General features: G+C 42.7%; 2 protein-coding genes across 5 annotated transcripts in view; one reads left to right on the top strand and one right to left on the bottom strand.

Moving 5' to 3' along the window:
* Ryr3 (ryanodine receptor 3) overlaps positions 1–20,322 on the top strand; it is a 542,105-nt gene extending 521,783 nt beyond the window's left edge. Inside the window, exons 91-105 of one of the 2 annotated variants that reach the window (XM_029469442.1) lie at positions 2,163–2,221; positions 2,856–3,027; positions 3,925–4,011; positions 5,217–5,417; positions 7,037–7,167; positions 9,858–9,900; positions 10,340–10,467; positions 10,791–10,851; positions 11,190–11,336; positions 13,237–13,371; positions 14,968–15,124; positions 15,857–15,921; positions 16,267–16,367; positions 18,564–18,615; positions 19,451–20,322. In XM_029469442.1, the coding sequence (XP_029325302.1) occupies positions 2,163–2,221; positions 2,856–3,027; positions 3,925–4,011; positions 5,217–5,417; positions 7,037–7,167; positions 9,858–9,900; positions 10,340–10,467; positions 10,791–10,851; positions 11,190–11,336; positions 13,237–13,371; positions 14,968–15,124; positions 15,857–15,921; positions 16,267–16,367; positions 18,564–18,615; positions 19,451–19,546 (1,635 nt within the window). In that variant the 3' untranslated portion in view covers positions 19,547–20,322. The remainder of the gene's footprint in view (positions 1–2,162; positions 2,222–2,855; positions 3,028–3,924; positions 4,012–5,216; positions 5,418–7,036; positions 7,168–9,857; positions 9,901–10,339; positions 10,468–10,790; positions 10,852–11,189; positions 11,337–13,236; positions 13,372–14,967; positions 15,125–15,856; positions 15,922–16,266; positions 16,368–18,563; positions 18,616–19,450) is intronic. The other variant, XM_021156945.2, reaches the window with a different exon arrangement.
* A 93-nt stretch (positions 20,323–20,415) lies between these two features.
* The window catches only part of Aven (apoptosis and caspase activation inhibitor), a 135,097-nt gene continuing 127,918 nt past the window's right edge, over positions 20,416–27,594 (bottom strand). For all 3 annotated transcript variants that reach the window (XM_021152728.2, XM_021152729.2, XM_021152731.1), the window contains 4 exons: positions 26,582–26,652; positions 23,949–24,044; positions 21,631–21,967; positions 20,416–20,890 (listed from right to left, as the gene is read on the bottom strand). In XM_021152728.2, the coding sequence (XP_021008387.1) occupies positions 20,775–20,890; positions 21,631–21,967; positions 23,949–24,044; positions 26,582–26,652 (620 nt within the window). In that variant the 3' untranslated portion in view covers positions 20,416–20,774. The remainder of the gene's footprint in view (positions 20,891–21,630; positions 21,968–23,948; positions 24,045–26,581; positions 26,653–27,594) is intronic.

Here is a 27,594-nt window from a genome sequence, read left to right as displayed (position 1 = left end):
AGGATTATGCTGACATTCCAGATTGACTAGGTGTGGTGAGCTTAGATGGGCGTTTCAGTGTTTAGTCACCAAGAAGACTTCTAGTCTACATTGGAGTTTGAACATAATGATCCGACACCTTCACCTGCTTCCATGTTTTATTAGGTTAGCGTCCATGGTGCACAGGGTGATTCAATGAAAGCGCAGAAAAGCAAGTGTAATGCATGAGAAGCTGTCTTGTGAGGCAGTATTTCAATGCATCCTGTAAGCTCTGATATAGTCCATTTCACTGGAGCTCTATAGTAGACATGTTCTGTTTCTCTTATTAACTTTATAATCCCAATAAATCAGAGTTTCATTTGCTGAAAAGGTTACTAAACACCAATACTTAGCAACTTCATATGATATCGATGATGATAATTGCTCTTTATTGATAGCCTACTGTATCAGTGAGTTGGATTATGCCTGGAATATTTTTATCATTAGAGATTTGAGGCAGTCAACTAAATCAAATGGATAAGACAAAGCTAACTCAGAGGTCATTGGCCACAGGATGTTCTACATGTTCCCTTCTCTTGTAACATGTAACTCATGGTGCCATTTGCATCAAAGGAAGAAGTGAGGTTGCAGACAGAAACCACATCCATTCACAAATTCCATTGTCACTTATTGGAACATTAACATGCACATGCCACTGTTCTGGGGTCTGAGAACTGAGTAATAATGAATAAATCTTTTGTCCTTGTAATTTTATAGAAAAGACAGACACAGGACAAGTTGGTGCAACTCAGAAGAATGCTAGGCAGGAGATTTTGGGAAACAGAAAGGCAAATGAGAGGTGTGAAGAGCCAGGGAGAGTGTCTTAGGGTTTTAGTGATGTAAACAGATACTGTGACTGTCTTATAAGGACAACATTTAATTGGGGCTGGCTTACAGGTTCAGAGGTTCAGTCCATTATCATCAAGATGGGAGCATGGCAACATCCAGGCAGTCATGGAGCAGGCAGAGCTGAGAATTCTACATCTACATCTGAAGGCTTCTAGTGGATCAAGGCAGCTAGGATTAGGGTCTTAAAGCCCACACCTATTGTGACACACCTACTCCAAGAGGGCCACACCTTCTAATAGTGCCATTCCCTGGGCCAAGCATATATAAACCATAACAGAGAGAGGTACCAACACAGGTATTCCTACTGTATCATTCATTTTGCATTGCTCTTGGGCAGGCTCATGTCACAGAACCATTTGAAAATGGATAGAAACTAATCTGGGTACCACATGCACCAGACTATGTTCTGGTTAATAAGAAAAGCAATAGTTTTGCTTTAATGGAACTTTGTCTCAGTAGGAAAAGATAACAAGAACATAATATAATTACCATTGTGATACTTGTTCAGCTTAATAAACAAACTAATGGGTTACAGGGGACATGGTACAATCATCTAGGACCTCTGGATGAATATATAATTCTTGTTATTATCTGCTATAAACAGGGCAGCTAGCAAGGCTCCTGAAAAAGTATGATCTGAGCCAAATCCTAAAGAAGGACAGGCATGTGGAAAGCCAGGGTTTCATGATCCAGACAGAGGGTAAGACTACTCAAAGTCCCTCGTGCACAGAAGGATTCAGACTCCTTTCCAAGAGAGGAAAGGTCAGAGTACTTGAATATAAAAAGCAATAAGTAATACAACATAAAGATAGAGAGGAAGCCAGGCCCTTAGAGGATAAGCAGGTCTCACTAGGGAGCATGGTTTTATTCTGAGTGCAGTCTCATGAACCAGAGGGACCAGGGCACTGGTAAGGGGATTGGAGTCAAGCAAGAAGCTTGTCAGATAGAGGAAGGTTCCTGATTAGACAATGATCTGTGATCTGTGTCTTAGTTTCCTCTTGCTTCCATGGGACTCCAAGGTTTAAGTATAAGTGTCTTGCTTGAGTTGAGTAAACAATTCAGTTGAGGCAACTGAATTTTTAGGTTTGAGGTCTGATTTGGCATCTCTCAGGAGCAGCAGGTTTGATGTACAGCAAGACACTTTATATTCTGCAACCCTGAGAGAAAGAGTAATCGGAGGTGGGGTGGGGTGGGGGGGGTACCACAAAGCCACTAGGACTTGTAACCAGAAAGAAAAGACTCATCCTGGACTTCTTCTCTGAGGAACCCTTGACTGGTTGCTATTTTTGATCTAGGCAGCAGAGATGAAAGCAGTGCATGAAGCTGAAGGAAAAGCTGAATCTGAGAAGGCTGAGTGAGTTCCTGGTGGTGTGGGCTACCTGTGGTAGTTAATACTTGACGGCAGCTGCCGTTCTACAGCTATGGTAAATAGAAAACCTGATTTCTATCAATGCAGGTATTCTATAAGCCCTGGCTGCTGCTGCTGCTCCTCCTCCTCCTCTTCCTCCTTTTTTGCCTCCACTTTAATATACACTTATTAACTTACACTTATTAAAGTATATATACTTTATTAAAGTATATTAAAGTTAATATACACTTATTAACTTTATAATTTCAATAGTACATCAAGGTTTCATTGACAAGACAATTATCAAATACCCACATTTAACAACCTTATATAATTCTGATGGTGGATAATCTGTGGTGTTTATTGAATACCTATTATATGGCAGGCCTTTGTTTTGCTCTTTTAAACACCACATTTAATTCGTGTCCAAGTTTATAGGTGTAAGTAAGATTGCTAATCCTAAGAGAGTTGTTAAGTCTAATTCCAAAATAGCACAAACTCATATTATAACCTATATACATGTCAGATCATCAAAATGGTCACTGCTCATCAAATATAGATTTCACACCCAGGGAGTGGATTGATAAGGAGCAGGCTGGGCCTGCCTTTTCTACATACTGAGTAGCCCTCTCCTCTGTAGCATGGAAGACAGAGAAAAGGAAGACAAAATCAAGGAGGAGGGGCAAGCAGAGTACCTGTGGGCAGACGTGACAGTAAAGAAGACGAGACGGCGCGGTCAGAAGGCTGAGAAGCCAGAAGCCTTTATGGCCAACTTCTTCAAAGGGCTGGAGATTTATCAGACCAAGTTATTGGTGAGCTCGCCAGCCCTCGTCCCTTACTACTGGAGGTGCTGGCCCAGCAGACGTCAGAGCTGGCCACTTATCTGTGTTCCTTTTCCTTAGACACGCTTCCTCCACAATCTCTTTCCCATTCTTTTCCTCTTCCTATTTCTCTTGTATTGAAGAAAATGGAGGGTTACCTAGACGCCACCCCAAGCAAATGTATTGTACATTGTGTGGTGACTCAGCTGATCCTGATCCAAAATTTCAGCTGTTCAATCTATTGGGATAAAGACAAAAAGGTTCCTATATTAGGCTATGTTACTCAACTAGCCTCAAACATTGTTACTGTAGGTACAAGCAAGCCTCAGCATAGTATGTGAATTATTTTTCTGATAAGTTGCCCCCTGAGATCCACTTGTTGCTCAACCAAGATTACACTTTAGCTGGCATCATCAATGAAGCCCCTAGGCAGTGTCCAATTCTCCCCAGCAACCAAGGTCCATCTTCCAAGGGCTGAGTTTCCTAAGGAAGACAGCAGTGCAGAGAAGGGTTATATTCTGAAAAGTAGGCGAAGGGTGTGATCCTGAGTCAGATAAGAACTCTGGGCCACAGTCTGGCTGCACTGTGTACAGGGGGAGGGGACTTCTTGGCCCCCTGCTGATAGCATGTTGAGCGGTCTGGGTTACTGTGACATGGTCCACAGTAAGGTTCCCTCTGACATGCTCTTAAACCATTTTTAAGTAGTCAACATTTCTATTTCTTCTCAAACAACCATGCCTGTGCTTCCAAGGCCAGCACTGCCCTGGAAGAGTGGCAGCTGAAGCATTGATTCCTGTCAGGCTCTCCCTAGGGCACGTCTTCCTGTGTCAGAAAGGGAGGCCTCCTTCCCACCACTGCTCTTCTACCTGTGTATGCTTTTCTTTGCAGCACTACCTGGCCAGGAATTTCTACAACCTGAGGTTCCTTGCTCTGTTTGTAGCCTTCGCTATCAACTTCATCCTGCTTTTTTATAAGGTGATACTCCATTGAGGGGTTGTTGGCTAAATATACAACAGACTGAGCATGCCGTACATGGGGGAAAACGATAACCAAACTTTTACATGTAATTGGAGCAAAAAGTTAATGTTCAAGGAAATTTCTAAGACACTGACTTCTTTAAAAAAAAAAAAGTGCAATGTTTAGCAATGGGAGAAATGTAGAGAAATGCAGAGAATGTAAGAAAAGCAAATTGGGGGCTGTTTCAACAGTCCTATTTGGATTCCTATTTGATTTTGTCTCTAGATACTGAGCATATTTAGTAATGCTAGATGCCATGATAGGAACTATGGAGCGTTTTAAATAAATAGTGAATACAGGTCTTTCCTTAGGAATAAGCTAAGACTAGGATCCATCCATGTTGACACGTATGAGGAACCATGAAGGAAAAATTAGTAAGAATTAGGCACAGAGGTTCCCTACCATAATGGAAGACTTTGAACACCGGCGAGTGGGTCTTGCATGATGCCAGCATGGAATTATGTTTTAACAAATTAAAGACCCATCTTGACAGACTGCTTTAAAATATACAAACAAACACAAACTTTCTGCTGATTCTTGGTCAAAACTAGCAATTCAATTTGTTACAAAACAATATTTTCTCTATATAAATCTTCAGTTTGACAAACTAGTAGGTTTTGTTGCCCATAGAAGTAGAGTGGTAGTGTGGTCATCTATAGTAAGGTGTATGTAGCTTAGTTTGAAACATACTAAGGTTGAGGGGAATCCAGCTATGTAGGTGGAGACAGCCAGCAGACACTTGAAGCTATAGGATAAAAGCTTGGGGTGAGGGGTGTAGAACAGAGAGTCATTTGTAGGAAGAGAAGGGGAATCCATGAATGAAAGAAAGAATGGAAAATATGGAATGTGCGTAACTGGTGCTTGTGATCCACATGGACCTGTTGCTGCCTCCTCTCTCGCCATAGGATTACAGATAGTAAAAGGTCCATAATTTAATTTTTTTTTGCTTTCTTTTCAAGAGATAGATTTTTGTCTCTACCTCATTCTTATTTGCAGCTATTAGAAACACTGGGGATTTTATCAGTAAGTTATGTAAAGGACCCATTTACTCCAAAGGTAATGCTGGACTTGATAGCATATGTATCTATTAATAATATAAACTGTAGGAAGAGCCTAGTAACTGAGGCTCCTTCTGATGGTGGTGGGTATGTGTCTTGGGCCAGGTCACTGAAGAACCTTTAGAGGAAGAGGCAGAGGATGTTGCAAACCTGTGGAACTCATTCAATGATGATGAGGAGGAAGAAGCGATGGTGTTCTTTGTTCTTCAGGAGAGCACTGGTTATATGGCACCAACACTACGTGCTTTGGCCATTGTCCACACCATCATCTCTCTGGTCTGTGTGGTGGGCTATTACTGCCTGAAGGTGAGCATTCTAACCATATGACACTCTCTTTTCTGACTCCTTGAGGAAGAAGTGTCATTTTTTTTTTTTAAGTTCCATCAGTGCTTAGTCTCCTAAGGTGCTAGGAGAGTAAGGCTGGTGGGACATTATGAGTACTGCCACCCACAAGCTGCTTACAACTGCAGGATCTCAATCACCGACTTGAGGCTTTTGAATGAGAATCTGTGAAGTGAGCTATAGACAAAGCTAATTCTTGCTGTAGGAGAAGCACTTCAAGTGCCTCTTAGTATCTGAGTCACCAGGCTAGGGCACAAGTGAAATTAGCCATGAAAGCTTCTTGTGATCTTTGAGTTGCTATTGGATTTTTTTTTAAAATAAATGTACCTTTCCATTAGACTGGAACCATTTGAGACCTGAGATGGATCTCAATGATGTATTTCTGTTTCAGTTATAGATGTAACAAGCCACTCCACTTCAACTTGGTTTGAAGGACCAACATTTTCTCTCTCTGATTCTGAGGACTGATGGGACACAATCAGTCATTCCTCTGTTCCATGGGAAAGGGTTTTGTCTGCAGCCTTTTGGGAGCTCTAGTAGGTGAAAATGGCAGATATTTCTGAGCCTAGCATCTTAGCAGATGAACAGTCAGGAAGTGAGTCTTAGCTGGAGTAGTGAGAATTCATCTTCTCCTTTCCCCATGTAGACACAGAGTATCTCTCTCTCCCCATGGCCTCTCTATGTAATCTCTGTAGTATGAATGACTTATGATTTCCCTAAGGATCACAGAAGTGGAAGCTGCTATCCCCTCTTAAGAAATCGACTTGGAAATGCCACATTGTCAGTGTCACTTTCAGCATACTCTATTGGTTAAAGCAAGTCATGTGATGGCCCAGATTCACAGTTGTGTTTGGAAGTTGTTCAAGTCATGAACCAGGAAGCATGGTTCATTTGGGTTAACTTTAGAAACCACTGAATGGACATCAATCTTCAATCATTCAATTGTGTGTTCGGTGTTCATTTCTATTTTGAGACCATGATTGTAAAAGTTACTTTTCTTGTTGCTGTAAAGATGCTTGTCTTATTTTGGATCACAGTTTGAGGGTACAGTCCACCATGGTGGGGAAGATACAGCAGGGAGAAGAGGTCTTGCTGTGGCAACAGAAAGGTGTTGGTCACATGACATTCACAGAAAACAGAAAAGGCTAGGGCTCCACTCACTCTCTCCTTTTTATTCAGTTCAGGACTCAAACCCCATGGGATGGTACTACCTACATGTCAGGGTGTATCTCATCAGTTGAACATCTCTGGGAACAGCCTCACAGTATGGTGTTTGAGACAAGGCTCAGCAGCTAAGAGTACATGCTGCTCTTCCAAAGGAACTGGGTTTGAGTCATAGCATCCACATGGCAGCTCATGACCACCTGTAACTAGTTTTAGGGGATCCAGTGGATTTTTTTTCTGGCCTCCATGAGCACTAGCATGCAAATGGTGCACAGACATACATGAAAATGTTTAAAATATACATCAAATCCCAGTATAAAGGATTCCTGCCATTACATGAGAAGGTTGGTTGTGGCAGGTCTTGGGGTAAAGTTCATTAGACACAAACCTCTAGTTAATGAATGTCTTGTCACCTGTAGGTACCTTTGGTGGTATTCAAAAGGGAGAAAGAAATTGCCAGGAAGCTGGAGTTTGATGGCCTCTATATCACTGAACAGCCATCTGAGGATGACATCAAGGGGCAGTGGGACCGCTTGGTAATCAACACGCCGTAAGTGCCCCCTCATTCCAATCCTATAAAAGCAGCCATGTCTGTGTCATCACCATGAGAAAATGGCACATTCTAATACCAGCCCATTCACAGTTATGCAATGTATATTATCAAATCAGGGCAACTGGCATTTCTATGGACTCAAATACTATCACTTCTGGTACTAGAAAACTTTTCATTTTCTCTAGGTTTTTTGAATTGATAATTCGTTGTTGTAGGCTATTATTTGTCCTTTTGTGCTACATAGAATCACTGGGTCTTGGTGCCTATTATCTACTCTGAGTTTTCCCATTTTCTATTATGAGGCACACATACACAAGTACCTATAAAATAGGCATGTATATTTTAATAGAGATTAAAACTAGAACATTGTTGCAATTGTGAAAACCCTGTGTTACCCTCCCAGTCATGTCCCCCCAACCCCAACTAACATATTCGCTAATATCCATTAGTGGTCAATGATATTAATCTCTAGTTATTAGTGCTACTACTTATGGATTCGTTATCTTTCTTTAACTTACATTTTAGCCTCTTCCTTGTTCTGAAAAATTACTTTACTTTATTCTGAACTCAGTGACCACAGAGTTGTCATACTATGTAAGTTACACTCTTGAGGACCTTTATCTGCCATTATGTGTTGTTTCTGATCCTCAGTGAAGTCACCTGTGATGACAAGTTGTCCTCCAAACTGTAACATTTTCCATGTAATTGCATATACAAGATACTATTTATCCATTTTCCTGACTATAGGTTTTTTTTTCAGCTGATTGTGGTTCCCACTATTACAAACAGCACTAGCATAAAACCCCTTTATCTGTACACAAGTAAAAGAGCCCTTCTCTCCAAAGGAACTTCGCTCAAGAGTAGGCTATGGAAAATATTTGTTTCGGTATACATTATACACAGCACTATAGAGAAAGTTTTTACCTGTTGCCAGCACTTGTGACTGTCACATGATTTTGGTGACAGGGATGTAATGGCACCTTGTTGTACATTCCCTAATAACTGAAGAGGCTAAGATTTCAGCATATCCTTTAAGCATTTTTTTCTGCAAGTCTGTTCCATAGGCCATATTTTAAAGCATGTAGCCAAAGAAAAATGTATGTTCTACCTTTAAGGAACTTCTTGACCAAGGTGCTTGCATAAGAACATTTGTATCTAAGAGATAAGGAAACTGATCGTGAAGAGCCAGTGTATAATCCTAGCACTTAGAAACAGTTGGGAGTGCCACTTTACTTTGGAGCCAGCCTTGTTTATGTAATGAGTTCTATGTCAGCCAGGGCAATGTAATGAAACCCTATAAAACAAAAACAAAACCTGACAAAATAAACCAGGGGAAGGGAGGGGGAGGTATCAAGATGGCAGAGGAAAGATGGCTTGATTCTTATTCTTGTAGATTCTAAATGTGGTGCCTAAAGAGAATCAAGGAGCAATGCAGACAGGAAAGAGCAAAAATACTTTCCATCTTATAAATATGCCTATTAGCATTTTATTCCACAATACCAGCATTTGTTTTTAACTGGCAATTAGATGATTAAGATGAATAAACAATTTTAACAGCAACCAAAACAAATCTGAGCGAAACCCTTTTACCCTCAGGGGTGTCAGCCCTTTAGGTAGGGAGAGGGCTTTACTTCCTCATCATGAACTGGTGGTCTTTGTCGCATTGGAGCCTGCTACATAACTCAAACCCACCAAGAGTGACTCACACCAACAAGGGCTGGTTCTGCTCCAGCCACAGCCCTATGGGAAACTCTCCCAGGGAGGTTCATTCCAGCTCATTCTGGCTAGAAACAACACATTTTAAACACTTTTGCTAACATTCCCAAGGATGGCAGTTTTTGTTTGTTTGTTTTCTTCTTTATTTTAATGAGAAGAAAAAACTTGGAATAGAACTAGGAAAAAAAATCCAGGCAGAGAAACATGATATCTCTGGGGAGGTTGGTATATCATGGGACAAGATACCACTTCTAGAAGAGAAGAATCTGGGTCCAGGAAGGAAGTGGGTACCACAGGAGTCCATGGTGACAGAACATAAGTGGAGAATCATGGAGTCAGTAGATTCCCTCTATAAACTAACCAAAGCACCTTCTGGTTGGGAAACAGGAATGTAAGAGAGCTTGGTATGTATCCCAGGACAACCTACACTGCTCCACCTCCCCAATCACTGTCCGTCACAGAACGGGAAGCAGACATTCATTTCCTTCTGAATATTGTTTCTGTTGTATACTGCAATCCAAGGAAAGGTCAAGAAACAGCTGGATTGGGTCCCCGGAGGAACAGCAGAAGTGATTCAGGAGGCCCATAGACTGTGGTAGAGACTTGTCTAAGAGTGTGACACCAGGGTAGCGGGGGATGGGGGTGCGCAAAGCAGGATGGGTTTTCAAAACAAAAACCAATATCCTATGTTTCTTGCTAGCCTGTCATCATGACTCCTTTTTTTTAAACCAACATTTTGAGTTAGAAACTAGAAAGGCTTTCCAGGTGTCTCAGAGTTGATACAAAGCAGTAGAGCTGTAAGGCAGGAAGGAGTTCGGGATGACTCTGAACTTTAATCAAGGTTTGAGGTCTTCAGGGAGCCAGACAGAAACCTGAGAACACAGCTCTGGACATTCAAACTGGGAAGTTTCTTAATGTGTTTGCCTTGAAGTTAGTAATTAAGTACCTGCCTTTTTCATCTTTGCTTTCAGATCTTTTCCTAATAACTACTGGGACAAGTTTGTGAAGAGAAAGGTATGCCTTGTGGGGGGTGGGGTGGGGGTGGGTAGGGGAGGTCTATGTTATCTATATACTAACATGAGTAAAGGTGCTGTCAGGCTTAAGGTACCTGGAGGAGACTCCGCTGCAGGAGGGTTTGCACATGTGGGCTTTCCACTTTGTTCACATCCCCACTGCCTTCAGTGCCTGCACACAACCTGCACTGCTTTCTTCACATAAGGCTTCTCTTCTCTCCAAAGAAACAATAGCTTAAAAAGAAGTTTCCACTTCATTGTCATTATCTCTTTAGTTTTCTCTAGGGGTTGGTTACTTTTTTTCCTTTCCTGCCAGTTTTGAATACTATCTTTTTTAACCCTTTGAAAAAGCTTAACAAGGCTCCCAAGACCTCAAACCTAGAGAAATGTTGGGGGAGGGGTGTCCAGCCACAGCCCATGATCTCATTTCTCTGCCTTAGGTGATCAACAAGTATGGAGATCTCTATGGAGCAGAGCGCATCGCTGAACTCCTGGGTTTGGACAAAAATGCCCTTGACTTTAGCCCAGTAGAAGAGGCCAAAGCAGAGGCGGCATCTCTGGTGTCATGGTACAGATCTGAGGAGCTCAAGTCCAAGTGGCAAAGATAAATTCTTTGTTTCCCATTCCTCTCCAGTGAGCTAGAGGGGAAAGTACAAGCGTGTCTTTTGTTCTCTTGCAAATTAGAAGAGAATGCTCTCAAGGATTTCATGGGCAATCAATCTGTGTGCCCCAAAGACAAATGTTTTGGGGAGCATGATTCAAACCATTCTGTCTGGAAAATCTATATAATTTGATAAAAAGTCAAAGCTGTGCTTAAGAAAATTCCCCCTTCATTAAACAGTTAAACTAACATTGACATTTATAAGTTATGAAACTATTGTTCCTCTTTAGGCTAAGTTCCATCGACATGAAGTACCATATTTGGAAGCTAGGGGTGGTTTTCACTGACAACGTAAGTATAGTACCAGAAACAAACAAACAAACAAACAAGTTCTATACCCCAAGTCAGGGATCTCACTGGATGCCACAAGGAATGAGCCAGCCCTGAGCTTTCTTGCCAGCTTCCCTGGGTAGCCATGGATCAGGAGCCTGTGCAGTGCTGAGGGTCCCTTGTATAGTAGCGTAATGTGAATGGGTCTCTACTGGAAGACCTTGGGACAACTTATAGCACCCCAGTACCTATGCACCCTTTTATTCATATTGTTCCCCCAAATGAGGGAAAGATACTTGAATGAGTCCACCATATTATCAATGCCTGAAAGGTTTGACAATGTTTTCCCACTTCTACAGTCCTTTCTCTACCTTGCCTGGTACACAACCATGTCTGTCCTGGGCCACTACAACAACTTCTTCTTTGCTGCTCATCTGTTGGATATTGCAATGGGCTTTAAGACCTTGAGGACGATCCTGTCATCTGTAACTCACAATGGCAAACAGGTATCGGGTTTATACTAACTTGGAACAGAATGTATAGAAATGAAAAAAAAAAAAGGTAGTATGTTTGTGTATGTCAGGAAACTTATCATAGTGTATAAAGCTTCTTTCCTGGCCAAACACTTGAAGTAGTAACAGCTGTTTTTGTAAAACTATAGCCAACTGAAGATGGAACCTTAAGGTTAGGACCACCTAGGAGAATAAGGATGTGCTGAGCAAAGTAATGGACGTATCAGAATCACTTTGGGTACCCTTTATGTATCTACCCCTTCCTCCATGGCTCTAATTCACCTCCTGGAAAATAGCAAATACATACAAATATAAACACACACACACACATGTCTCAGGCACTTCTGACACATGTTCCTAATAATAAGTATACTTTTTATATACATTTACACACAATATGGATACCTACATAATGTGCACATCTACATGGCTAAACAAAGAATTGACTTGGGCCATATGCAGAAGACTGTATACAGTAATGACTATAGACATTAAAAACCTCTAATGGAGTCTCCATATTTGCAAATCCAAACTGCTCAGCATTTTCTTCCTCACTAAGTTAAGTGTGTATAGGACATAGTTCGTCATACTTCTAAACCTCTGTATGGGACAGGAATACAAGAAAGTTAAAATGTGCCAAGCTTTTGCCACACCTCAGGTACTGAGTCACAACTACCTTGTAAGTTAGATGTTAATCTCAGAGAATGCAAACTGAGAGGCTGTGTTGCCCTAAGACCACAGAATTGATAGGTATGTGGCTGAGCATAGGTAGATCCTACAAGCCTTTTGCTTTTCTTCGATATAAAGCCCCAGTTCTCTCTCCTGTCTAAAACACCTCCTATGAGCTCTGTCCCCCAAGATCTGAGTAACTTCATCCCTCAGGAGGCCAGCAATGCATCTACTTTGGTGCTTACCTTAGCATATGTTTCCACTCCCTCTTTTCAGTTTCTTGAAGGCAAAATATCTGCACGTTCATCTTCCCTCCAGCCCGGTATCTAGTCCCTGCTGGAATGGGCCATATAAGCTGGTCCCTTGGACTCCTCATTCATGCTACTGAATTCTGGCCTCCCTATATAGTACGAAGTAAACCTGTGCAGTTACACCACAGTGAGCCTTGTCTCAACCATTGTAACCTTTACAATACCTTCAAATAACTCCAGTAACTCAAAGCTGGGTGATTATGTGGTTTACTGCTGTGATATAATAACACTGAAGGATAACTACAAGTCTGAGAAAACTTCAGGTTTTCTCAGTAGCAGCTTTAGAGTGGAAGCCTTGGCAAAGCTCTGTAAGCACAATGGCGCTCTGCTCACAGAACCTTCCTGAGGATCCACAGGTACATCCGCACTTCACCTATGTTCAAAACCATACACTCCAGGCATTCAGTGGTGGAGCTGCCAAACTAAATACTAGACAGGTGACTTCAGGTTTATGACTTCAGGCTCTCGAGAACGTAAGTGTAATAGGAAAGTGCGGATGAGTTGGTCTTCCCTGAGGTTTCTCTCCTTGCTTCCTGCATAGCTATGCCCTGGTTGCCATTACACATCACTGTGCATATGTGTTCAATGCCATCTGGCTCCTAATCTCCTCTTCTAGTGACAGAGTAAGATTAACCACACTTACTGCCTCATTCTAGCTTAACCTCTCTAAACACTGTCCCCAAATGGTGACATCCTGAGGTACTAGTGGTTAGGACGCCACACATAAATGACAGGGAGGATACAATTCAGCCCTGAACACTCCACCCATGGACTCTGTTCTCCTGAGAAACTGGTCCTCTGTGGTCAGCCTGTTTTCTACCAGCAGTCAGAGCACATCCCAATCTCCTTTACTCCTGGAGGGTCCAGGGGCCTCTTGGGACTGAAATTCTCTGCATCTGTCCTCTCTTCCTCAGCTGGTTCTGACCGTTGGCCTCCTGGCTGTGGTTGTTTACCTCTATACTGTGGTGGCTTTCAACTTCTTCCGAAAGTTCTACAACAAAAGTGAAGATGATGATGAGCCGGATATGAAGTGTGATGACATGATGACGGTGAGCACACACCAGCCATGGTCACACAGTCACTTTGGGTGAGAAGACCCTTGGGTGTAGTTGGCAGAACAAACAGCTGTGGCATTAGGGCAGAATAAGCGTCCTGGGGAGCTGGAGGGGGTGGGAGTGGGTGTCATCACACAGTGGGAGCCAACGGGTACCAACACTTCTCTCACTTTGGGGTGAAGATTAGACAGATCGTGAGAGAGCACATCTAAATTTCATGGCAGAAAAGCTTTGGCTTTCATGTTTGAAGATTGAGAGTGAAGTTCCAAGGATCACATCCTTATTTCAGCCATCCGCTGAAAACAGATACAGAAGGCTGAAGACCTTGGTACAGCAGGATAAGGGGTGCTTGTCAGACGAATGGGGCCCATTAGGCCCTAGTGGGAAGAAAGGCACAGCTGGGAGCAATACCTTCTAGAGTTTATCATGGCCTAATTTCAGGGAAAGACATGCTAGGTATAGGTCTGTGAGCATTTTTCTATGAATAGGTAATGCTTAGTGGCTAAAACTTCCATTATGCTGCCTTGGGACAAGGACTCTCACAGGACAGCAATGCCATTCATTTATCAGATAAGTATAACTGGCAGCTGGTGTCAGGCTGCTCCTTGCTGTGCACTTGCCCTTTCTCTGAGCCTATGCCTTCTGGTGAGGGCAAAAGGATGAGGGCACCTGGTTTGGATGAGGCAGTGCTCAGATAGCACAGACACATGTGCCAAAATCTATTTCTGGTCTAGTGTATTGAATGTTCCTTATCCAAAATTCTTGGGACCAGAAGTACTTCCTATTGGGGTAGTAGTGGTATTTGTATATACTCTATGTCTTAAGACTAGAACTAAAACATAAACATGAAATTCATCTGTTCCCTATATATTTTACACCCAAAGTCTGAGAGTAATTTTCCACACTGCATTTAGAATGCTTATATTTTGCCCATGACTCATTACACAAAGTCAGGTATTGAATAGGTATCATGACAGCATTTGACCAGTTTTATGTTTAAAAGCATTCTGACTTCAGGTTAGGGATGTTCACCCCACATTTAAGATTCTATGGAAACCCTTTAGCAAATACACAGGGGATAAAGGAGAAGTAAGAGGAGCCTAAAAACCAGGCTGGCACTTTTGAAATTCAGCAAGGGAAAGCTGAGAAGTGGTATACACCATACTCATCGGGCCTTAACACCCTTCTGCTATATGTATTGCAATTCAAAGCAGGTTAAAAAAAAAAAAAAGTAAGAATCCTTCCATGCCGGGCGTGGTGGCGCACGCCTTTAATCCCAGCACTCGGGAGGCAGAGGCAGGCGGATTTCTGAGTTCGAGGCCAGCCTGGTCTACAAAGTGAGTGCCAGGACAGCCAGGGTAACACAGAGAAACCCTGTCTCGAAAAACCAAAAAAAAAAAAAAAAAAAAAAAGAATCCTTCCATTCTGGTAGATGGCAAGCTGGATACAGTGGACAGCAGAGGCCAGCATCCTTGAAGGCCCCTGCGTACAGTTCAGGGCTGTGATGGTTAGATCTGTAGTGAACAAAATGAAGATGCTCCCAAAGAGCCATGCACTTATCACCTGAGCTGCAACTACCATCTTCCCTAGTGCTACCTCTTCCACATGTATGTGGGCGTAAGAGCAGGTGGAGGCATTGGTGATGAAATTGAAGACCCCGCTGGTGACCCTTATGAAATGTATCGCATCGTCTTTGATATTACCTTCTTCTTCTTCGTCATTGTCATCTTGCTGGCCATCATTCAAGGTATGGTTGTCAATTAGACTGCATAGGAGCTGGATTGAATAAATCTAGTTTGCTTTGCTTTTCTATATCCATCAGGTGATTGTTTTATAAAGGAGATTTTTTTTTTCCTAACTCATCTAACTTGTCAATTTAGCAACTCCCTGAGCGTTTGTTGTCTGTGACGCCTTGTATACACGGAGCTAAAGAGCGACCCAGACAATTCCAAGAAACTTGAGAACATGCACAAAACGCTCCTCACTTTAAATTATGCCTTTATCCCTTCCTAGATGTCCCCTGTGGCTTGCCTTGCCCTCCTCTTCGTTCTCTCAGGCAGTGAGCTAAGGAAGCAGAAGAGAAAGGAGACGTGAAACCATGACATATCTTATTGTTTCTTAGAGCAGAGAGAAAGGTGCTGATATTTTAGTCAACAGCTTACTAGGAGCTGAAGAAGGAAAGGTGATGATGAATTTAGTTTGAGTCATCCTGAGATGTGGTCGTCTTCAGAAGCAGGGGGATGTGTCTCGTCTTCAGAAGCAGGGGGAAAGAGTTAAGGGCAAGGAGCCATCAGCACTGAAGCACAAGTAGTGAGAACTGATTCAAGTAGGACCAAGCACTTGAAAATGCAGCTCCTTCTCCCCTGAATTTTGCTTTAATTGGCTAGCGCAGCTTGATAATTCACTGAATGGCCTCTGCCATTCCTCCCCTAAGATCATGGTGCAGATGAAGCTATGTCCTTTGTATTAAAACTTTCAGGTCTTATTATTGATGCTTTTGGAGAGCTGCGGGACCAGCAGGAGCAAGTACGGGAAGACATGGAGGTACTGATCTTCCTACTTGAACCCCAAAGGCTTCTCAGACCATAAACAGGGCTCTTCATTAGAGTTGTCCCTAAGCAAAACTACTAAAAGGTTTGCTTCCCATGCCTGTCGCTCACTTCCTCTCCACCAACCTACCAGCCCTGGGAACTAATGCCTTGTGGGCTACACCCTCCCATGCCCACTGCCTCCGTCTTATAACTAGAGGGAGGGAACACTACCTCAGGAGACAGGTGGGACCATGAGTAAACGTCTAAGAGCCCAAAGCATTAAACAGAAAAGTTTCCCATGTCCCCGGTTCAACTGTTAGCATTCTTCCTCACGGTACGAATGCCTTTCTTTTAATAGACCAAGTGCTTCATCTGCGGCATTGGCAATGACTACTTTGACACAACCCCTCATGGTTTTGAAACACATACACTGCAAGAGCACAACTTAGCCAATTATCTGTAAGTATTTTGGGTTCAACATGTCATCTTTGGGGCAAAAACAAAAACTCTGTCACAGAGTTCAGTCTGTCCCTAGTCTCTCTCCCTTTCTGTTTGGAAGAGGTGGATATAATCAGTAAAGGAGCTACAGGTGCCTGTATGAGACTGGGAACAACTGTCAACTGATCCATTCCTAGATCCCATCCCTCTCAACAGCCTGTATCTCCAGCAATTTCTCTTTAAATCCTCAAGAATGTCCGCTTTTACCACCAACTACTGACAGGCTCACTGCCTCTACCTTTCCCCTTTCTGTCCTTTGTGAACGCCTTACTAAAAGGCCTTTCCCCACCACAACACAATATCAGGTTATATCAGGGAAGGACAGTCAGATCCATGCTGATGAACTATGGCCAGTTTTCAGACATTATCTGCTCTGCAGGAAAGTGGGCTATTCTGGGGAAAGTTTCAATGTTAGCACTGTCTGGCCACTAACACGCAAAAATAAATACTTCACTTTCCTAGGGCAAAGCATTCATTCAAATTACTTGAACCTATACAGTGCCACTTATGGGGTATATCAATTATGTAACCTGATTATTCAAATTCCAGAAAGTATGATCAATGGGATGAATATTCTGCTCTCTGACCTTTCTCTTCCAGCATTTTGTTGAAGTCTCTTTCTTTAGGACAGAATAGGTTGAACCCTGGGAAAGATGGTGTGTGTTTGTTTTTTTAATAAATAACACTCATTCCCTAGCATCGTGAGCATTTATCAGTCATTTCTCATTAAGTGGGGCTCTCAGTCAAGATATAGAGGTTGAGCCCACAAGCCCTATGGCAGGGAATGACAGACGAGGAGATGTTAGTCATCTGGGTTAGGGATTCCCTTCCATTGTCCCCTGCAGCACTGCTTGTGGTCAGCTGCCAGTTAAATGTGCCAGGAGAAGAACCTGTTTCCCAGACCCATCTCTTCTGTATGGTGGAAATAAATTCTCAACCTTGGGAGAGGTAAAGAAGCTGCTGTTGGAGTTGTAAGCTGTTTCTGTGTACCAGGTCCTGAGATAAAGATACGGCACTACTCTCTGAGCACTCACGGTTTAGGGCTCCGGCTCGGCCAGCAAGCATTATCCCCTCTCAGCTTTCTCTTCGTCTTTTTATTTTTCACCAGTATAACATATCCCTTTCCTAGAGGGCATGATACCTGGTTCTTCTAGAAACCATCTCTAAAGTTGTAGACTATGAACTGAGAGTGCAGCCTCCTGGGACACTTGTGTGTCACAGACAGACTCAAATCTTTGATACAGATAATTTAGTGCAAGTAAAACCATACTGCCCTTCCCTAGTTTTCCACAATGAAAAGTGAGCCAAGCATGGTGGCGCACACCTTTAATCCCAGCACTCGGGAGGCAGAGGCAGGCGGATTTCTGAGTTCGAGGCCAGCCTGGTCTACAAAGTGAGTTCCAGGACAGCCAGGGCTATACAGAGAAATCCTGTCTTGAAAAAAAAAAAAAAGGAAGAAAGAAAGAAAGAAAGAAAGAAAGAAAGAAAGAAAGAAAGAAAGAAAGAAAGAAAGAAAGAAAGAAAAGTGAAACTTCTGGAAGGAGTGTGACCTCCTGACTCATCCTTGATGTATGATTTCAAACCTGGCTTACTGATGATCTTATGGTAAAGGGCTGGGCTATTTTTTAATGATAAAATAGCATACAAGTGGGCTTAGGTCTTTGGGAGTTCCTAAAGCTCTCCCCTCACTTGCTTGGAGATAAGCATCTATCATTCTTAGATGCTTCCCTGGTTATTAAAGTCATCTTAGTTTTCAAACCCTGTTTCCAATTACCTTAGTAAACAACATTAGTTTGGGTGAGAAGTACTTTGGGCTGAAGAGATTGCTCAGCTGTTAAGAGCATTTGTTGCTCTTGCAGAGGACCCAGGGTTCAGTTCCCAGCCCCCACAAGCAGCTCACAACTGCCTGTAACTTTGGCATTTGTACACACACATACATGAATAATTTTTTTGTTTCGTTTCTCTCTCTCCCCTCATAACCCTGGCTTTCCTGGAACTTATTCTGTAGACCAGGCTAATGTCAAGCCCAGAGGTTCACCTGCCTCTGCCTCCTGAGTGCTGGGATTAAGCATGAGCCCCTCCATGCCACACTCATTTTTTTTTTAATTTAAAAAGTCTCTACCTTTCCCCTATTTGTTCTTTTTTTTTTTTTTTCAGATTCTTTCTGATGTATTTGATTAACAAGGATGAAACAGAACATACGGGTCAGGTGAGAAACTCCTCTTAACGAAGAACTAAGTAGGATTGTGTTGGGTCTTCCTTTTACTAAGTCTTGACACTGAGTAGTACACTACGGGATACCTGAAGCTGTTCATCTCTTAGATGTATTTTTCCATCACCTTTTTGTTACTTACTAAGACGTGAGAGTTCTATGGTGATGTCAGTCTTTTTCCCAAGTCCCCCCGGTAATCCTGCTCAACAAACACTGATACTGCTTCTCTGTACAATAGCTGGAGGTGGGAGGACAGCAGAGAGAAAACGACAACGACAAACGGAGTGGGTGGCTGGAACAAGAGCAGGAGATTCAAAGTAAGACAGTGGGAGAGACAGCATAAGAAAGAGCGGCCTTGTATGTGGGCGACAACAGGAATGTGGAGGTGTGGAGAGAGGATGAGTGAGGAGCTGTGTCACAGAATTCTGTGACTAACTATGAAAAGAAAGGTGGAGAACACAGGAAGAAAAGCCTATCTACTCAAAATCCAAACGTCAATGGGCAGGAAAACTTCATAGCACAAACAGACCAGGCCTCAGGCAGCATCAAATGTCCCCAACCTGAACTCTCCTTTAGTCCCCCAGTTACAACTAGCATGGCATTGAATATGCTAGAAGGGGCACAGGTTAGGTTACCCCTTCAGTCATGATGGGAAGACTGTGATTTCTTGCTCACAGAACTGAGTGGGCTAGGGACAGAGTGAGACCATGCCCGTGTGGCCTCGAATCAATTCCCATCAGTCTTCCTAAAGGAAGTCACACAGAGCAAAAGCAAACTGGACTTTAGCTTATTGTGGTATCAACACAAAGTATCATTGTTCGCACTGTTTCAGGAATCCTATGTGTGGAAGATGTACCAGGAAAGGTGTTGGGACTTCTTCCCAGCTGGAGACTGCTTTCGGAAGCAATATGAAGATCAGCTCGGGTAGACCTGAGTTCATGACAAGCTACAGTTCTGAACAGTCACCTTCTAATGCAACAGAGTCCTTCTTTTACATTTTAACAACAAAAAATATATTTGGTAATTAACTTGGCTTTTGTGCACAAAGGATGGCCAAGTGTCAAGGAATCCACCTGACTGCTAACAGAGCTCTCGTTTCTACAAACTTAATAGTTTTTCACCGAGATGGTTCAGAGAAATGTGAAATCTTGAACACCTGAACGTCATGTAAGAGGACCCTTGCCAGGAACTGATGGGCAGAACTACACAAAATCATGTTCAACTCATGTTACCTGCGATCTAATTTTTCCATGGTACTTGCTAGTGACTGTCTCCAGAATCAGCTTGAAAAGCTTTAAGCAGCTAAAGAAATAGAAAACAAACACTTTGTCGAAACTGAAATATCGATTAAGTGCCTTAAAATATCTCTTTAGATATAGCTATGCAAGTTTTTTATGTTTGTGTTCCAGAAGGACAACTCCATTAAACAGCTGTGCTGCTCCTCTGTCTTACATCATGACACTGCACTTGCAGGTTATTCACGTCATTTCTTCAGTAACAGCTTGTCACCTGCTGTTATCTGGAGAAAGGCACTGTACTGAAATTTCAGAAAAATCTCAACCTTATACCAAACTTGAGTGATGCGTTATGGTCCCATGTAAGTAGTGGAGCTGCCATGTTTTAGGTCAATCTCCTCCAATACAAAGAAGTGCCCACTGCAATAAAGTAAAACATGCCAGTTCTGGGTCTGAACTCTTGTCATGTGCCAGTCTCAAGTTATTCTACAGTGACCTGACTGCTGGAGTCAGGGACATGAGACAAGTGGCCCAGGGGCTTCGTGAAGAAAGGAAACGCCCATAGACCAGAAGGTGTTTATTTTGACCAACTTCATGCCTTGAGACTAATTCCCTTAAATACCACCTGTTATGCTGTAAATGTTGACAGGAAGGAGGTTCAAAATGTAGCTGTGACATCCCCTGTCCTTAATGAAATCTATTAGATGACTAAGCCAGATAACAACAGAAATGAAGCCTCAAACAAGCCTCATACATGTATTCAGATGCCATCAAACACAGAGGTAGGTGTTGGCTGCTGTAAGCATAACAGGACGTGTTAGCATGGGGTAGCTGGTAAACGAGCCCGTCCTCACAAGTCGGGCTCATTACACAGAAGGCAACCAGCATTTGCTTCAGGCACTCTTCCCCCTTGACCCCGCTTCAGGAAATCATGCTGTCCAGCCAGTCCTCCAGCTCTTCCTCGGTGACATTTTTCGATGTGCTTGGCTGCTCAGGTTCCACATTCTTCTCTCTGGTGACAGAAGGTTTTTCAGGACCTATGGAAACAGAAGCAACGTTAGCCACTCCACGTCAGTCCTCATGGTGAGGTTAGATACCCTTCCTTGGGGGTATGCTCGAGGATATGGTTCAGCACAAATTATTTTCTAATAACAAGCAAGAAATTTTCATTATTGTCACCCCCTAAGATATAATCAATAGTATCTAAACAAAATAAGAAAAGATACAGGTTCGCTCTTCTATTTACTCTGAAGATAAAGTTCATTGCTCACTAGTTTTGTGGGGTTTTAACACATTTTAACACAAAAGGCCAACAGCGTTGCTCAGTGTCCTTTTCTGTTTGAGGCAATCTTGAAACATCATGACTCTTGAGTACTGTACATGATATGACAGTTATCTTAGGCCCTATCACATCAGATGGGCTACCAGCTTACAAAATATTCACAAATTATAAAACATTCTCTTGCTTTAAAAAACAAACCCAAATACCAAGAAGTATGAAGAGTTAGTTTTCCTAGCCTGTTCAGTCGATTAAAAGGTCTTCTATGAAAAGGCTTTTACAGCAGTTCAATTTAGAGCTTTAACTTTAATACTGCAACCAGGCTGGTAGCCACTTTGGAAGTCTGGGATACTGAGTAAGAGAAACTGTCAGAAAGGTCAGCTCAGAGGAAGCTGTGATTTGCCATGGGAAGAGATACCTGGGACATGGCTGGATCGATGTCAGACACAGAGGGGTATGTTTTGAGAAGATGGCTAGGAAACAGAATGAAGGCCATACCTGTTTCCTCCTGGGCTACCTGCCCATCTTTTTCTGGTTCCTGGTCCCGAGATGTCTGGTCTGGAGAGAGATTGTCTTCCTCTTGCACAGGTGCATCTAAATGCAGCAACATATCTAGTTCTTCTTCCAGATGGTCTGCCACTGACTGTGTTGGGGAAGATGCTTTCTGCAAACCTTCTAAAGGGCTTTGCCTTAGACTGCCTCTGCCCAGAGACCTGGGGCAAGCACCAGCAGCAGATCTGAGCTCAGAGATGGGTCCCCTTAAATGCATGCCCAGCTCCTTGCCATCATCGTTTCTCCTTGGTTTCACCTGTGGAAGTTCTAAAGGAATTGTGGTCTGAAAAAAGAAGCAGGATATCAGAGATTAACAGGGTCCTCGTTAAACTTAAACAAGAAGTTGAGCTGTAAAACCCTGTAAGTAGGAATCTCAGTTCTGACAGCCCATGTAGTATCTTCTGTTGGAGCTCAACTCCAGCACTCTTCTTGATCCACCCAGGGCAAATGAGGAGACATTGTGGAAAATCATAGGGCTGTGTGTCCCGCTCTCAACCCCCCCCCCCAACTATGTGCTAACTAGCTCAGAGGTGAAGTTAAAAGCCCACATTTTCCTATCCTTAACTATTATATAAGTCTATTCAAGTTGGTACTTAAGACTGTAACAAAGAATGACCACCTATTTGTAAAAGTTAGTAAGAAGAAATTAGCCAAGTAGACCTGTTTACTGTGCTTGGATGCAGGGATACAAAGGGACAAGATCATTTGCCAAGATTTTGGTTACATTTATAGAAAATTCAAAACCAGGCAAAACTACCGTAAGAAATGCCATGGTAATGGCAGTCGAGGGGCCGGATGGTAATTCACGGTATGTGTGATGGCCTCTAAGGAACTAGAAATCTTCTGACATAATATAGATGCCAATTCCATGGTTATGCATACTTATCTGTACTTTCTTCCCTATCTGTGCTATGCTCCAAAGACTTCACATATGGCTATGACAAAGTCTCAGTTATAAGGTTGAGAAACTCTTTTGGGGGTAGGTAGGCCACTGGGCTGGCAGGGACCCATAATGCATAAGTGGAGAATAAAGTTTGGTGTGTGTCCTGAAGCAACTGGCCACTGCTTTTACTTCAAGACCCACATTGCCAGTAACTCCTCAAAGCTCTCTCTCAAGTTTACTTCAGCATGGCCCTCTAAGCATGAAAGAAGAGCTGATTAGGTGGTAACAAGGAGTTGCCAGGCATCCCCAAAGAAGCTGGTGGGTGATCAATATGTCCAGCATTGTAGTTGAACAGAGCAAAGTCAGAGTGTGACCCTCTATACTAATCCTATAGTCACTTCACAGATCTCTGTGAGAACCTGCAGTTTTGTTTGATTTCCTTAGTTTTTAACTTCCCAGGTGATACTCAAGAGCACAGTTGAGAGCAGAACTACAGACTATGGATGCAAGCGTGTGTGTCCAAGCACACTCCTTCCTCAACTGTTCTTTCCAAATTCCACCATCTAGACCTCTCCCATCCTGTTAATGTGACCTTGAAAAGCTTCTTACAGAAGTCTCCTCTTTGTTATGTCCACCATCATTACTGGGTCTGCGCTACTGTCTCTCACCTGGACCCAGAGAACAGCTTCCTTAAGATGGCTTCCCTACTCTGCCTCACACAGGAGCACACAAACATAGCCATGAGTACACACGCCACCCCCACAGCCTGCTTTCTAGTCCACCAGCAGTGTTTACTGTGATTATTTTCACTAATGCCAATCTGCCTGGTTCATCATCTCCTTTCATTGCAGCTCAAGTGTTCTTATACTTCAGACCTCAGTTTACCCATTGTTTCCTTAGGAAACCCAGTCCTAGCCACACCATGAAACATCAGACTCCTCACTAAAAGCTCTCCTGAGACACTGTAATCCACATTATTATCATTTCCATGCAGCTGTGTAATTACTCCACTAAATAGATTAATATTAATCTTTCCCAGTAGATTGAGCTCAGGGAAGGAGAAGCCACATTCACTTGCTTACCATGTGTCCCTAGTGCCAACTCAGAGCCTGACACCTGAATATTCTTGGTCAATAGCAAGACTCTATAGACTTTTTTGCATTCAATCCTATTACATTTGATCATTAAAATGTATCACATATAAAACATAATACAGTAACTTCAAACAACTGTTCTCCTTGAACCTTTACAAGATGACACCTCAATCTAAGGCGTCAGCTTCTGATGAGAAAAGCTCAGGCTGAGACACCCTACAGGCTACGTTCCTCCCTCTGGTCCTTCCTCTGCCCCCACCCAGGCAGCAGGCAGACTCTGTGCTTACCTGGATCAATTCTGAAGCAACATTAAGCCGGACTGCAAGAGGCAGCTGCTCAAGGGCTCGAACCAGTGACTCACTGTCCACATACAGAGCTGAATTCTAGAGGGGTGTTTAAAAGGAGAGATGATAAACTAACTATAAAAAGCCATTCCCTGGAGTTACTTCTGTCTGGGAGTCCAATCATGAATCAATGAGTTTTAATGTCTCTCTACCAAACAGGGAGCCCACAGATCGCTCTCTAAGACACAGTTAGGACAGTGATCACCATCACATTGAGCGGACACTCTAACCTTCAAACTGGAAGAAAACTAGCATTTATAGACATCTGACCAGAAACATCCCCTAAACTCAGACTGCCCTATCCTAGGCAGAAGAAAGAAGAACTGATTAGGTAGTAACATGGAGTTGCCAGGCATCCTCAAAGAAGCTGGAGGGTGATCTCTGCTTCTCTTCAAATCAGAAAACAGCAACTTGCTCTCTCCAGCCTGCTGCTCTAAGTGCGGTGGTACCACTAAAAGCTTCACCCATTCACTCTTAACAATATAGTTCTTCCTTCTACTTGAGTTTCATGTGTTTTGTGAATTGTATCCTGGGTATTCCAAGCTTCTGGGCTAACATCTACTTATCAATGAGTGCATACCATGTGTGTTCTTTTATGATTGGGTTACCTCACTCAGGATGATATCCTCCAGATACATTCATTTGCCTAAGAATTTCATAAATTCATTGTTTTTAATAGCTGCATAGTACTTCATTGTGTAAATGAACATTTTTTGTATGCACTCCTCTGTTGAGGGGCATCTGCATACAACTCACAAAACACATGAACTCAAGAAGAAGGAAGACCAAAGTGTGGATACTTCACTCCTTCTTAGAAGGGGGAACAAAATACCCATGGAAGGAGTTACAGAGACAAAGTAGGGAGCAGAGACTGAAGGAATGACCATCCAGAGACTGCCCCACCTGAGGATCCATCCTATATATACAACCACCAAACCCAGACATTATTGCGGAGGCCAACAAGAGCTTGCTGACAAGAGCCTAATACAGCTGTCTCCTGAGAGGCTCTACCAGTGCCTGACAAATACAGAAGTGGATGCTCATAGCCATCCATTGGACTGAGCACAGAGTCCCCAATGAAGGAGCTAGAGAAAGGACCCAAGGAGCTGAAGGGGTTTGTAGTCCCATAGGAGGAGCAAGAATATGAACTAACTAGTATCCCCAGAGCTCCTTGGGACTAAACCACCACAAAGAAAACATGGTGGGACTCATGGTTCCAGCTGCATATGTAGCAGAGGATGGTCTAGGTGGTCATCAATGGGGGGAGAGGCCATTGGTCCTGTGAAGGTTCTATGCCCCAGTGTAGGGGAATGCCAGGGCCAGGAAGCAGGAGTGGGTGGGTTGGGGAGCAGGGGGAGCGGGGAGGGGATAGGGGATAGAGGGTTTTCAGAGGGGAAACCAGGAAAGGGGATAACATTTGAAATGTAAATAAAGAAAATATCTATTAAGAAAACAAAACAACAAAAAACCAATATAGTTAGCCTAAACAAGATTCAAAGAATAACACCACCAATTGAAGTGCCAACGTAGATTGGGGATATCTCAAAAGTCCCATCCCAGATGGGATGAAGAGCTATAAGCAATCAATGGCTGCTGAGAGGAAGAATCAGATTTTTCCAGAGACAACCCCTTGGCAGGTTATCTGATCCCACATGCTCAGCCCTAAACATATATTCATAAAAGCAACAGGAAATGGATGAAGTAGTGTGTGTGTGTGTGTGTGTGTGTGTGTGTGTGTGTGTGTGTGAAACAGTAACATTAAAAGGTTATCATCTGAGAGGGGGCGAAAGTAAAGAAGGAGTTGGAGGAAAATAATATAGATGTATAGTATTCTTGTATACAGTTCTCATATCAACTTCTGGGACATGTACACACACACACACACACACACGCACGCACGCACGCATGCACACAAAGGGGGGGGGCATGCATTTGCATCCCACCACAAAAGAATGTGAGGAAAACCAAGTATGTAGTAGTACAGGCCTATAATCTCAACATTTGGTAGACAGACATAGGAGGGCCATGAGTTCAAGGTCAGACAGGGAAACAGTGAAATCTTTCCTTACAGATGCTCAGGGTGGGGAAGGAGTGGGAGTTCAGCACTTACTCCATTCCTTGCTCATGAACAAACACAGCCTTTGTGGCTTAAGGACTGACTGAAGGCCTTCTATGATATCTGTTTTTATTTCGTACATTTATCCTACTAAGAGAAAGGTAATAAAAGTACAAGGTTAATGAAGGAATGTTGGGGGGAGGAAGGTTGGCAAAAAGAAGCAGAAAAAAAAAAAAAAAACCAAATAACAAAGTAATCTATTTGTTAAAATCATAACCATTAACTTCCTCCTGAAGTTGTGAGCAATTCAATATAAGAGACCTTATCAGAAGCCAAATAAACTCAAGCTGGAAGGACCTTATCAACTAGTTCCCTGTACACGTTCTCTCCAGGGCAGGTATTAACATATTAGCATATGAACTACAGCTACTTGCTACAGATCAGGACTTCATCTCTGCCAGGTGGAGAACGCTGGCCTTGATTGAGAAGAGCTACTACATTCAAGACACACTTGTCTTACCTGTTTTGGACACGAAGTTTCACCATCCCATTCTTTCTCCTCAGCAAATCGGAACTGTGAAAAGGAGTCCCCTAGAAATAGAAAAAAAGAAAAAAAAATGTGTGTATATTTCACAGATATCTGTGTGTACACACACACATACACATATATGTATAATTTTATACAGAAAACAGCAAGTCTTTCTAATTTCCCATTTTAGATCACAAGTGACATTCTGAGTAGCGAACCTCCCCAATACAGCGATGCTATCCACACGTCCTGGATCTAGTACATACATCTGGGCACTGGAATATGCTCTTGACAGCTACACTTATTTCATTAGTTTTTTTACTAAATAGACCACTATCCCACACATTAAGGATCAAGAAAACAGGTGTGCAAATATGGCCATTTACCTATATCTAGTCTATGTCTATCTCTTCTGCTCAGTGTATTTAAAGAAGCTTATATTTATATTTGGTGGGGAGGGACGACAGCAAGGCAGAAAAGAGGAGACTACAGGAAGCATCTCTGGATTGGCCTGGAATGCAGCAGATGATCTCCTTTCTACATTATAAAGGCTGACCAGCAGGCTGACCCCATTATCACTCCAACCTTCACCTACCTAGTCTGACTACAAACACAAAGCAAACTCAAAAACTGTGCCTTAGACCACTGTGTGAACCAGAGTGCACTTCCCTGAGCTCTTGAGGTAAGTGAACAATGTATGATAGCAACATAAGCAAGCATGGAAAATGATCGCGGGCAGCAAGCTCTATGCTCTGCCACAAGGCTTGCTTTGTGCATGAACACACACTGGAGAATTTGCATTTACAATGCATTTACACATGAAAAATTCTCTCCCTAGCTTTCACAGGGATCTAAACTTTGGCTCCACTTCATTTACTTTCTATCTCCCCATGCAGGCTGTTTTGTATTTTTGTCTATGTACTTCAATGGTCTCTCATCTTTTCAACCTGAAAATCCCAAGGCCTCTCCCTCTTTATCTCCTACCTGAATTTTAAACTCAGCAC

This window comes from Mus caroli, chromosome 2 (genome assembly GCF_900094665.2).
Source record: "Mus caroli chromosome 2, CAROLI_EIJ_v1.1, whole genome shotgun sequence".
In the NCBI taxonomy this organism is placed as follows: Eukaryota; Metazoa; Chordata; class Mammalia; order Rodentia; family Muridae; genus Mus; species Mus caroli.
This window is presented reverse-complemented; position numbering and strand designations above follow the sequence as displayed.